Source organism: Cryptomeria japonica, chromosome 3 (assembly GCF_030272615.1).
Source record: "Cryptomeria japonica chromosome 3, Sugi_1.0, whole genome shotgun sequence".
Lineage (NCBI taxonomy): Eukaryota > Viridiplantae > Streptophyta > Pinopsida > Cupressales > Cupressaceae > Cryptomeria > Cryptomeria japonica.
Window position 1 is genome coordinate 100,019,278 of NC_081407.1, and position 13,708 is coordinate 100,032,985.

General features: G+C 35.8%; 1 protein-coding gene across 1 annotated transcript in view; it reads left to right on the forward strand.

The window, feature by feature from the left end:
• LOC131046026 (sphingoid long-chain bases kinase 1) overlaps nucleotides 1-13,708 on the forward strand; it is a 165,244-nt gene that overhangs the window by 14,154 nt on the left and 137,382 nt on the right. The window contains exon 3 of the mRNA XM_057979670.2: nucleotides 168-261. Within this exon, the coding sequence (XP_057835653.2) occupies nucleotides 168-261 (94 nt within the window). The remainder of the gene's footprint in view (nucleotides 1-167; nucleotides 262-13,708) is intronic.

A 13,708-nucleotide genomic window follows, 5' to 3' on the forward strand; every position in this document is an offset into this window, starting at 1 on the left:
ATTGGGCATTTAGAGTCCAGCTCTGTCCAGTTGGAAGTTCAAGTTTTCAATTAATCGATAAAATTACAAAGTACTTTGATATTGTATATATAATAATATATCCATGTAACATGTTTCTGGTTCTATACTCCATTGTCATTTATCACTGATGGTTCAACTTTATGCAGTGGGCAGGCTTGAATTGCAAAGTGATTGAGACGAATGGTCCACAACATGCCCAAGCTTTGATTTCATCATTTAATTTCTATGCCTATCCAGATGGTGAGTTACTTTCTTCATGTAGACAAGGATGGGGGTGTCAAACCAACGACAGCCCATCCTTGCAGCCATGTCCCAGGTTCCCTCAGTATATCCAAAACAAAATTCATTGAATTATTTCAGTTTTTTTTTATTAAGCATGCTGTAGGTAAACAATACTACTACAAATCAAACATTTCATGGTCATATTTTATTGCTGCAAGGTCCAAATTTTATGGACAAAATACATAAAACAAGGCCAACAATTTTATCTGTGTAAAAGTTAAAACAATTGCACAATAACAATAAAGCAACACATGCTAACGCACTAATGTTCGCATCACACACGATAACACTACATACACATCCTATACACGGGGAAGATACATAGAGAAAGTGCACAAATAGATAGATGACACCATCTTGATCTGTGAAAAATGGCACACATCTCAATGTGGTTCAAAGTTCAAACTATACACAAGCAAGCTACTAAAGGAAGAAGCATAACAAAATCAATTCCAGTCCTTTAAGCATTGACCAGATGAATTAGATTCACTAAAGATAATCATTTCTCTTTCCAAACCATAATGAACTATGAAAAAATAGTGGATTCACCCTTAATTATCCCTTTTCTTAATGATGTAAACTTATAACATTAGAGAACAATAGAGAGTGTTGAGTCTGTTGACCACATTCCTATTATCATAAAAGCTTAATCTACTATTCATTCATTGTTTAACCAAAGTAGTCGTTCTTTATCAAGCATTCTACAGGTACTAAGGTAAGAATGGCCAATTTATAGAAATAGTTCTCAAATCAATATAAAATCTTATCATATTATTTAAAGTTTTAAACACTTCAATATAGCCCTAGAGCATATCATACCCTTCTGAACCATGCAACAAAGGAAATCCTAACATGCTTTTCCAAGCAGGAATTGTGTTGCAAAATTGTGGAAAGAAAGATTCGTAACTCTAACAAAATAGGGAATTACACAAACCAAAAGTAGAAAACAGAAGAGTGAAATTCCCTATAGACCCCAAAAGGGTTTTGGATTTACATAGGTCAAGGATGCTACTGTGACAGCTAGACACCACCTCAAGAGCTCAAATACTACTATGGAAGTCTAATAATCACAAAATATTTGCCATTTAGTGATGAAGTTTTCAACACAGGTTTCTTACACAATCCACTATCCATCCACATTAAATATTAACATTATGATCACCATATGCTATCAAAATAACTCTTAAAAGTGCAAAATGAAATACAAATGCATACCAATGACCAATGACATGATTCAAGGAAAAAAAACCATTGACTATTGACAATATAATTTATGATATCCAAGAACTCCTCCTAGAGTTTGATAGCTAACTTATATCTATAGAGAAGGAAATAGCGTAGTAGATGTCGTGGCTAATTTGGGGGCTAGATGCTAGAGAAACAATAGACATCTCCTAGAGAATGTCAAAAAAATCCTCCCCAAGGAGTTGCAAAACACCACCTCCTTTAATGATGAAAGCTGATATTTCCTTCCTTAATTGGGATTCTATGGCCCTTGTTATCTTTATGCTCTCTCTCCTTATTTTTGACCTCATCCATATGGGGCCAAAAGTGACATGGACTTTGAATCAACAAGGTGTCAAAGTGTCAGTGACTTGGAATAGGCTTCAAAAGTCCATGTGGAAATTACCTCTAGCATGGACTTTGAACTCACAAGGTGTCATTGTGGCCATGACCTTGAATTGGCTTGTTAAACTTGCATGGAGATTACCTAATAATGATGAAGATGGTACTTGGGGAGTCCCAGAGATGGTACTCCCAAATAATGACATCCCCCATCTTACGACCCGATGTTTAAATGAAGAACTTTTGATGGTGACTAATGGTGTCAATTTCTGTTTGAGCTTTGATTTTTTGCTCATGCAAAGGACTCTTTGCATGTGTGAAAAATATTTGCTTCTAGATATGATGGTGTCAGGTAATAACTATTAATACCCAGGCACACATCTTAATGTGTTTGATAATCAAATTCTGTGCATGGAGATGTTATTATTAAACAAGTTTCTAGTGATTTCGAGTTGCTTTTGTAGTTTCAATTGGGGCTTTTGTTGTGTTAGGGTGCTAGTAACAAAACACACATACTTTTTGTTCTGCATTGCTCCGTGTTTTGCACAATGGGTGTGACGGGGTCAAAACCAAGCTAGGGTCTTGTGAGGAAATCCACAGTGATACAACCATTTGGCACATTCACAGTGAGGTGGGATCTCCTTGCTTTTGGAATGCCTCAACGGGCATGTCGAGAACCTTTCAATCCAACTCGCCAATGCTTGGAATAATAGCTAGGTGCGTGTGGGCGAGATTTCCTTTGAGGTCGATGAAGAAGTGATTGTTTAGGCTACTAGTATGCCCTCAAAGGGTCACAAGCTGAAAAAAATAGTAAAGTCCCAAACAATGAGAACCTCACTCTCTTCAAAGATGAGTAAATGTTGGTTAAACTCTAAGGTGCTTTAGACAAAGAGGAGCTCCCTAAGTCTTGGGACAAGGTATGTTGATAATGAAGTGTTTTTCTTTGGAGGGAAGGTTTGAATGTTGTCATTTTTATCACTTTCCACTGCTTAACCACTTTTGTCACAATGTCAACATTAGCTTCCCCTTTTTTTTGTTCTCCTTTGGAGGCTTTGGTCAAAGAAGCTATGCGATTGTCATCCAAAAACTCTGATAAAACCCCAATCCCACTTCACTAGGGGCTTATCCTTCATCTGTATCATTTTCACCTGGCTCTTTGGCCCCCAAAAACCATTAAGGCAATGCTTGTTGAGAACGCTCCATTGGCCAACTTCCCTCCCCTTACTCCTCCGGTGGGGTACTTTGGTGTTAGAAATAAAAGTTCATCTGCAAAGGGAAAAAATAAACACACCCCACCACAAGTCACTCCCTAGTTGTCCCCTTTACCCACCAAGGGTAAGCTCAAAATCACCACCTCGCAAGCCTCCTTTGACCCCTACTTTGGTGCCTTTGGTAACCCTAGCTCTCATGGCCGTGTACCTTCTAACTCCCCTAAAATTCCCCCCTCTTTTAAAAAAAACAGCAGCCGAAAGTCTTTGTGTCTTAAAGAACAACCGTTTTACAACTTATGGTTCCGATAAAAGAGGTAACATAGGGAAGTCCAAAAACCTTAAATCTAAAAAAGTGAAAAAAGCTTCAGTTCAGTTCTATGCAAAGGAGGTCCGTTTTGAGGATGAGACAGTTCAGCTAAGACCATGGAAGATAGGGAGGATGATATTGTCAATGTAGTGAGCACTCATATGAGGAGGTCTAATAGATTGGCTTGCTGCTCCACCCCCAAGAATGATACCAATGAAGAGAAGTTAAAGGATGTTGTGAAGGCTGAGGAGGATATTGAAAATGAGGAAGAGCTAAAGGACACTAAGGATACTAGGGAGGACTACAACAATGTTGGTGCTAGCCTCTTATTGGAGATGAATGAGCCGGACTTGGAGAGTATGGACACTACCCCTATGCCTTAATCTACTCAACCTGTGCACCGCAACTCTTCGAAATGTGACAAGACGACAAAGAGGAGCTTACTAACCTCAAAGCCAAAGTTATTGATCTAGAAGAAAAGATGGTCACCCTCTCCAAGTTTAGCTCAAAGGTCATGCATAGGTCCGCGACCATGCTCTGTCTGCTTTAGGAGAAGGAATTCAAAAAGCATGGAGATGACAAAGGTGCTAGTTCAAGAAACCATAAGGAGCTCTTTAAATTCCTCATGGAGGATTGGGGCTAGTTATTTTGATAGTCTTTTGCTTTTCTATTTAGCCACTGTTTTTGATAATATGTATGTTATAAAACTGTTACTTATATGCTGTTAAAGTGTTGTTAGTGGCCTGTTGGCCGTTTTATCTGCCTTGCGGGCATTTTGTTTCTATAGGGTCAGCACCCTGGTTTTGCTGCTTAATATTATCAAAAACATATCTTTTGACTAAAAATGGATATGGACCTGCACTATAGTTCAGTGGATTGCAAATTTTCTCAGCAACAAATTCCAATTCTAAAAATTAAAAAACTTATTTTGAAAACATAGTTCAAATCCTCTTTTTTTATGAAAGTTCATAAAATGTCCTTATATATAATTTTCATGCATTGAAAGTAAATACATAGGATCTCAATATTCGTTCCCACATATGGGATTCAATAAACTCTTATTTGATACAAGTTTGCATAAGTAAATGAAGAAATTTTCATCACCACTTGATATATATTTTTCCCAAAATGAGGTAAGAAGTATCCTCCATGTTTCCGTGGCTTCCATGATTCAAAACCAAGAGGGGTATGGCTACCTTCTGACCAATGTGATTCCCTCAAGCATCACCCCTACTCGCTACGAGAGTAACATGGATCCAGACACATACATTTTCAAAAATGTTTTATGGCAGTGATGAACATGTCATAAACACAATATTATTTCAAAAGGCATAATGGAACACTTTTGAACCATTGGAAGAGTATTGGCAGTTGAGGCAAGAGAATGTCTAGCACTAAAGGACCTCTGTTGGTTGTAATTAGGGATGGCGGATTCCAATTGCCTTGGGCAACATTGGAATCCGCCCAAGGGGGCCAGCCCCTTCTCCAACGTGTAGGGCTGGGCCCTATACCTCACGGCATTTCTTAAAGACTCCACACTACAACTCCACGCTATAGCTAACACGCCAACATGATAGGGCCAACCCTATCCCAATGCATTTCGGATTAAATAAATTAAAAGGTCTTTAATTTATTTGGCAAGCCGACATGATTAGGAGTATTGCTCCTCATATAAATAAACATAAACTTCACATCATTATTCACTTATTCATGTTCATGTGAAATACTCATATTTGCCTTATGCGAATTGAAGGAGAAATATTACAGCAAAATATGTCTGCTATACCAGCGAATTACATCTGCCATTAAAGTGCGAAATTCATCCATAAGGAGAGTGAACTGAACTACTAAAGGCTGCCGACCAGCAAAGTGCAGGTTTCATGTGCAATATAATACAGACCTAGGGTTTGGATCTGACTGCTGTTGGAAGTGTTAAAGGGAGCAGATTTGACAACTTCTTGCTTGTGAAAGTGCAGTTTTGTGAAAGATATTATCAGCCCTAAGTGCAATCACCTTCAAGTACTTGAGATAAGTGTTGTAATCTCCATATGAATATAATCCATAATCAGATCTGAGGATCTTTTCTGGCTGGGTTTTTCCTCCTAGGAGGTTTTCCCAGAGTAACTGTGTCTTGTTCTCATTTGTTCATTTCTTGGTTATGCTTAAATCTGGAAAACTATAAATCTTTCATTTAATTAATTTAGTTAGCAATCAAATTCTGATTTTCTGAGCTTACATTAATCTGAAAGGGTTAAAATCAACAACCTCAAATCCAAATAGTATTGCTTGTGCGTTTTTTTGGGAACCTCAAATGTAAGTAGCATATCCTACATGAGGATGAAATAAAAGCACTAGCATATGCTATAAAACCTTATCCTCTTAGTGATCAAAATTACTTCAAACATGTAGCCAACATCAAAACATCCCAACAGCACACCTTATTCCTCCTAATTATAAATTAACTCATGTTGTGCAAGTTCATATCATTCATTTTTGTTGTACCCATTGGAATTTTTTTGTGTGTTGAATTTCAAGTTGTTTTATGTGCAAATCCTTTGTGACTCATTTTGTTTGCTATGTCTTGTCATCTTTAGTCCTTTTCTAGTCTTCACGAGATTGTGAAATTGATGAGAACTTTGGTTATAGGCGCATAGGAGCTAAAATATGCACTTTTACAAAGGAAATAACTCAAAGTTATAGAATTTCTGATCTCTAAACAAAAGCACATGAGTGGAGGAATAGGATCACCTTAGGAGAGGATAAGAAGTTTCAAAAGTTTTAAAGACTAATACGGGGACATGTGTCAAAGAGGATGTGTGTGCTTTAGGAAGATTTTCATACTCTTTAATTAGTGTATAAGAATGCTGATAAATAGAGGCATGCACTTTAATGGAGAAAGTGTTTTTTTTCGAAAAGCTTTTCATTAGTATATAAGTACATACATTAGGGAAAGTGTGTGCCTTGACAAAGTTTATAAAATTTCAAAATATCTTTAAGTTAATGTTTGAGCGCTCGCTTGAGAGTGTAAATGCACCTATACAAAGATTTTTTTTTTTGATGACATCGAATGAATTCTAGTTTTTATATGCACATTTTAGGATACAAATGCATGTTTCAGGATATAGGCGTGCTTTAGGAGTAGTTTTAAAACTTTAATTTTAAACAATGTATGTAATGTTCCTTTCCAACACTTTTATAAACTCTGCAACTTTTTGAGATTCCTATTTGTGCAATACTTTAATATATGTTAAATTTTTGTTATGTCCCCTTTCCAAGTGTAAGTCATAAGGATACGTTTAGCCTATTATTTAATTCTTGTAGGCTAATGCATTTGTGTAAAGGGAATAATTTAAAAAATTAACTTAATTTGTTCCAATATTAATTTTATGATATATTCATAAAAAGGCAACCTATGTTATATTTTAAAAATATTATTTTAAAAAAGAGCAACATAAAGCATTGCTAAGAACGGGGTCCAAAAGTAATGTTAATTAAAATGAATTTCTAAGCACTTTCCAAAAATAAAGTAAAGTTTTGGAAGTTAAAGGAGTAAAAAATATATATATATATATATATCCTCAAAATGTTATATAAGGAGGACTTGAGCATTGGATAGGGTTATCCATTACATATCACCAAACCCATTTTTCTCGAAATTAAATGTTCATTCATCTTCCTTCATAAGGACAAAAGTTCTATTGGCAAATGGATTTGAGATTGAAATTCTCCTATTCATATGTGTAATTCATCTAGGGATTACCAGTGAGCTAACGGTTTGCAGTTATTCTTCAATATTAGTTTAGTGTTTCTAGTTGTTAGTGTGTTTATGAATTTTCATTCTTATTATCATTTTGTTATGATTCTAGATTAATTTCTTTGATATTTAGTGACAAATATCATTATTATTTTGTTGGCTGATTGAACTGGCCATTTTTCCAGCTATATAAAGTTGCATCTGCCATATTATATTATATCTTTTTATTATTTACAAGATTGCAGCTCTTGTATGGTATAGTCGTACCATTTTAAGTTTTTAACTTATTCACAGCTTTTATTATCCTCAAAATGGCCCACAACGTTATTCTTTCTTGGCTGTACTTAATAGAATGGAAAGGCTGCCATACTAATCAATATTTGTAGTAATCATTTTGAGTGAATATTAATATGTATTGGATGTTTAAATAATGCTGCTGTGCAGTGCTAAGGGAAGTCACAGCCTTTAAAAGCTGCTAAATAAGTATTTGTTCACCCTGTCAGATATCTTCAAAGGCAGCCATACCATATAGGGAATGTTGCATATACTTGGGTGTGGTTTGGTTTTTAGATTAAAATGATATTTTTGCTGATGGTAATCAATTCTTGAGAAATTAAAAATTTTTGTAGTTGAAAATCTCTATTTCAAGTCATTAGAATTATATTCTCATTATAATTTTTTCATGGTTTACCGCCATAAATATTAGAAGAATTATTGTTGATTTCAATATTGTAAGTTTGGAAGATTATGCTGCCATGACATGTAATGTCCCCTACTATGTTTTAACCATAATTAATCCATTTCAATATACTTATGACTCACACTAAATATATTAAGAGACATTTCCATCTTAACATGAATCCATCAGTGATATTCCACTGCTCACTCGATTAACTATAAATAAATCGTTCATCTATCATACACCATAATTCTTAATGCAAGTGTCAAACCAACTGTAATGTCCCCAACACGAAAACACCTCCTTTCCCAAGTTCTTAAACACTGACAGTAGTAACTTACTAAAAAGGATTATGCATATAAACATATTCTGCTTAGCATGTATTATCTTCTGAGCTCTTTCTGATTTACAATCTAATAATGTTATTTGTCTGATTAAAACATTATGTGTGTATATAACATTATTGATATTACATCATTACTATATATATATATATATACTTGTCCTTATTCTGGTTTGAATATATACTCAGAAATACATATATTAATTAATTAATATAACCAATTATTGAAGTATTTGCTAAATACCTATTATATACTGTATTGAAACTATCACTACTTAAAACATTAGTTATGAATATTTTTAATGGCTGGTACCAGGGCAGACAGATCTGACGCATGACAGATCTGGTCTGCCACTGTTATGAATTAAGTATTACTATTGTACATGTTGCAGTCTATGTAATATTATTATTAAATTCTGCATACAAACATATTCGGGCTACATATATTAAGCATACTTACTAATCACATCCCCCATGCATACCACCCAGAACAGGGATGCTACTGCCTGTAACTCAATAACAGTTCTGATCTGATCTGATCGATGCTGCCAGATCATATATATTCCCTTTCCTAATCTACTCTAAACTCAGAAACAAATCATTCAATTTGCCCCTTGTTGAGCCAATTTATGTTTACCTTACTTTTAATGGTTAAGTGTCTAATATTGCCAATGAATCAGTGATCTCCAAGAGTTGTGTTGCTTGGTACAAATGATTATATGAATATCTAAATGTGTTTCACTAATGGCTTAGTAAATGAATGATGAATTCAATCAATATTATCGCTAAGTGAACTTATGATGGCAAGATCTGAGTTTAATATAGATTCTGCTCTCAAGAAGAAATCTGATATGCATCGCAATCTGAGAAAGGGAAGGATGACTAATATATCTACCAATCAATCCTTCCTAAACGCCAATACTGTGGTGTGGATTTGTGAATGTATATCTATATATGAACAGATCTATGAATTATATAGATAGTCACTGTCTTAGATTAATATTAATGTAATCACATGAGAATTTGTACGAGAGATACTAGTCTCAGTCTAATCGCTATGACTGATTTTAATTCTTAATTCCTGTGAGAAAGATGATGCTGTCTCTTTTTATCAATTTATATATTTCACGGGTCTTATGGTCTACAAGGATGGATTCACCACTCTTCTTTGTCGTCTTTGTCCAGTCAGCTATCGATTCCCCTAAATAGTTAATCCCGTCTTAGTTCCACACACCCTGCTGTGGACGATTTGAGTGACTTCTTATATCTTGCCAGAGAAAGGGTTGCATCGTTCCAAACAGATCGCATCTCCCTATAATATAAACAAATCGCATCCTCTACAAAATGATTTGGGGTTAATGATACAGTTTTTTTCCTTTGGGGAATCTTATTAGGATCGCAATATATACGTGATGCCTAAATAGGCTTCTTATTAGTCATTGTCTATTCTATTGTATTTTAATAGTATTGTTATTATTTATTATTGATTGTGTAAATTATATGTGTATTATTTTAAATAAATAAATGGTGTTTACAATAAATTATGTTTATGATTTATAATATATAAATATGTTTATAATATATTTGAATATTTCAAGATTTAATTAGTAATAAATATTAATAAAATAATAATATTTAATATATAAATAAATCTCAAATAATAATTCTTTGGTAATTATTATATTAATTAATAATAATTGTTTTATTTAGGATATATATATATATATATATATAACGATCAAGGAGGGGACATGACGTGACACCAGTGAATCATTTTCAATTTTCAGCATTGATATTTCTATTGTTAATCTGTGCCAGCCAGATTTAAATTTTGTATTTTTATTGGAAGGCTTATTGCTAGATCTGGTTTCATTCATTTGAGTTTCAGTTTTTGATTCATCTGGAAAGCTTGCTGCCAAATAAAACATTCTTAACTTCTAGATGTGATAATGGTTGCAATATTGTGCTTGTGTTGCTTGCTGCTGACAAGCATATAATTGTAATATCATTCTAACCCTTTCACCATGTGCTCTCATTTTGCCTTCATGAGAATTTTGGTGATCAAAAGATGCTAATATTTCATTCTTGCTCATCATCAAAGTGAAAAATCGGAAATTTTTTAGTTTGGGACTTAACAATTTTTAACAACTGCAACTAAAGACCAATATTTATTATTGGAATCCTTGTCACATCAGCACCGTTATAATTGCAGCAAGCATGCACTTTTAAATTGCAGATATGAATATCAAAGTTACAACTAAAACCCTCATGCATACGTTGTTCAAAATAGCATAGATAAATGGAAGCAATAGCAAAGACCCAACTTGCAAATTTACTACAATAGTGAGCTGAACAAAGGTAAGATTACCAAAACATGAAAAATACAAGCAACACCACAGATATAGTAATTGTTTTGGCTAGAATCATTATCAAATGATACTGCAAGTTTTTATAAATATAATAACAAAGTAGCAAGATACTCCTCTGTCCCTCCTTGGGCACGCGTATCCCCATATCCAAAATGGATGCGTATCTGATATGGCCCGGATACACTTTAGATACCTATTGTGACATTTTCACACATCGCCCCATTGCAAATGGGGACCCCCACTTTTTGCTCGTAGGTTAGATGTCTTAGACTAGTCATCTAGCTTGGCAATAATTTCTTTAGCTATCAACCTCTTGCTTGAGAGGGGATGCAGTGCAATTTCTAGGTCAGGTCACAGTATAGGTCTCGGGTGTGATAGGAAAGCAAGTGAAGAGGTTGATGAAAGAGTGGAAGTGGTTGAGGCAGGCTTGATTTGGAGAAGTCTAAGTGAATGCATTCCTCACTCATCCTTACCCTCGACATCTTCCTCACACATCCAAATCCACGACTTTCCTAAGCCCGACACATTCCTCACCACCCCAAATCCATGGCTAGGAAGGAAGGTGATGCTTTTGTCCTTGTGATCAATGTCTTGAGAAAGGAAGGAACAATACTGATATTGGATCAAGCAAGAGGAGAAGTTGATGAAAGGAAGGAGGAAGATAGACTTGAAATGAGTGAAATCAGGCCTAAATTAATCTAGGCCTAAAATTAATCTAAGTGAACAACATTCCTCATGCCTTAAAGAGTCCGACCTTCCTCACTACCTAAAATCCCTGACCTTCCAAAGAAATGCACCTTCTTCATCACCCAAAAACCCCGACATTCCTCACTCCCTCAAATTCCCGACCTAGCAAGGTGACTTGAAAGTTTTGAAAACAAGGATGTGATCGCTGAAGGTGAATTTTTTTTGAAGAGAATTGACTGAAGGAAACCCCGACGTTGTAGGTGAAAGACAATGAAGATGCACATTCCTCAGTGCCTCAAAAGTTTGGCACATTCTTGACAATGTTCCTCACCCATCAAAAAGTATGACACGTTCCTTGAGCACATGACTGATCCCTCCAAATCCACGACATATTCCTTATTCCTCCTTACCCATGGCATGCTCCTTGCACTTGAAAGTCTGACCATTCCTTAACAACATTCCTTGCGTCCTATGATCCGTGGCACATAGCATATCTACCTTCCTCATGCATCCTTATCCACGGCATGTTCTACATTCCTCATGACTCCTTCCCCACGACACATTCCTCATCACTCCAAATCCACGGCACATTCTTAAGACATTCCTGACCCCTTCAAAAGCCCAACACATTCCTTTCCCCCCATAATCTCCGACCTAGGTAAGTTATGAAGTGCAGCAAGTCTGACTACCACTTGGTGAAAACATCAATCAGACCTTTAGGAGGTGAAGCCTCAGACTGAAGGCATGGGCAATCAGACTTCAAATAAAATCAGACCTGAAACATAACAAAAAATCAAGGATCAAATCACCATAGTACCATCGCCTAGGATGCATATCAGATTGAGGATGTTGAGAAATCTGTCTATATCTTGTATGTTTCATGTCTTCTCTGTTAATGTTGCCAGAATGATCAAGTAAAGGGATGAAGGCGCAGATTAAATACAGCATTAAGGAGCTTACCATTGCAAAGGAGGATTGTAGATTGATGAACAAGTGAAGGAGAAGGATATTGCACTGCTGCAAGTGAATCAAGGATCAGTCTCAAGGGAATTCAATCAAGATGGTCAAGACATGAAGATCAATTGCAATGAACATGAGGGAGGGAACTTCACAAGGAGCTGATGAATCTGGTATCAAGATCATCTAGCTAAGCAGGGAGGCTGATTGTTTTAACTTTTACATGAGGAACACCTCAACATTCATCAACATTGCAAAGGAAGCATAAGGATTCAGCATCACAAAGTAAAGATCAATATCATGAAAGAGCACTAAAGGAAGGAATTATTCAACTATCTTGAATTTCCTCCAGAAATCCACAAATTATGGCCTGTACAACAAGGAAATGTTCCAAGTTCAAGGCTGGGATGCAATGCATGACGGAGTTCTAGACATCATAAAGAAGGAGTTTCCACACAAGAGAAAGAGAATGCAAATGTGATCAAGGTAGAAGATAGTTCTAGAAGAGTTAATCAAAGTTAGAAGATGATGATGCAATTTGGGAATATCTCCCATCATCATCACTGCAGGTGCTTGGAAATGTTGAGTATCAAGAGATATTGCCTGAATCACAAACACTTGTGATGAGTTACAAGGTGTGGAGTAAGCTGAGGTGGCGCTTATTCATTTTTCAACCTGATCACTTTATTCCAAGTCAAGGCATCCACATTCAATGCACTTGACTCATCCAACAAGGAGGATAACTACCATATGAAGGCACAAAGTTTGATGTACCTACCCTCATCATCTATTGGTTGGAATTCAATGAAGGACACGTGTCCTATTTATTGTAATTTTATCATTGGTCAAGCATTAAATGCTATGTAATGGGTGTAACAAACCCTAATTAGGGTTTCTGTTGAAATTATAGCTAAGTTCGGATTACATGTAATTATAGCTTGCTATGAATATTGGGCAAGACCTATATAATGTAACTTGTGGATAGGGCAAGACCTATATAATGTAACTTGTAATTAAGCAAGACCTATATGTAACTTGCAATTGTATTGGACAAGACCTATATGAATGTAACTTGTAATCTATAGGTTTGATCCTATTCTTGGCGCCAAAACAATAAAGCCGACCTAGGTAAATTGGGAGGCTATGTCACATATATATACAAAGCATCATTCATGCTTATTACACATTCATTTTCCACACAGTGATCTCCTTCAGCGACAATCAGAGAATACATTCATTCAGCAGTAATCAGCGAATCCATGCAGTCATCAGCGAATACATTCTTATCAGCAGCGAATCATCTTCTATGCTCAGCGAACTGCTTTCTGGAAACAGCAAACTCCACCTTGAGGACAGCGAAACTTATTCAGAGGACAGCGAACCTTGTTCAGAGGATAGCAAACTAGATACAAAGGACAGCGAACCTTCTTGAGGCAGTGAATTGATCTGCAAATGGTGTCTTGAATCAGCATTCAAGTGTACTGCAGATAAGTCATTTCATTAGTGTATGCCCTAGTTTGAGTACTCCATAC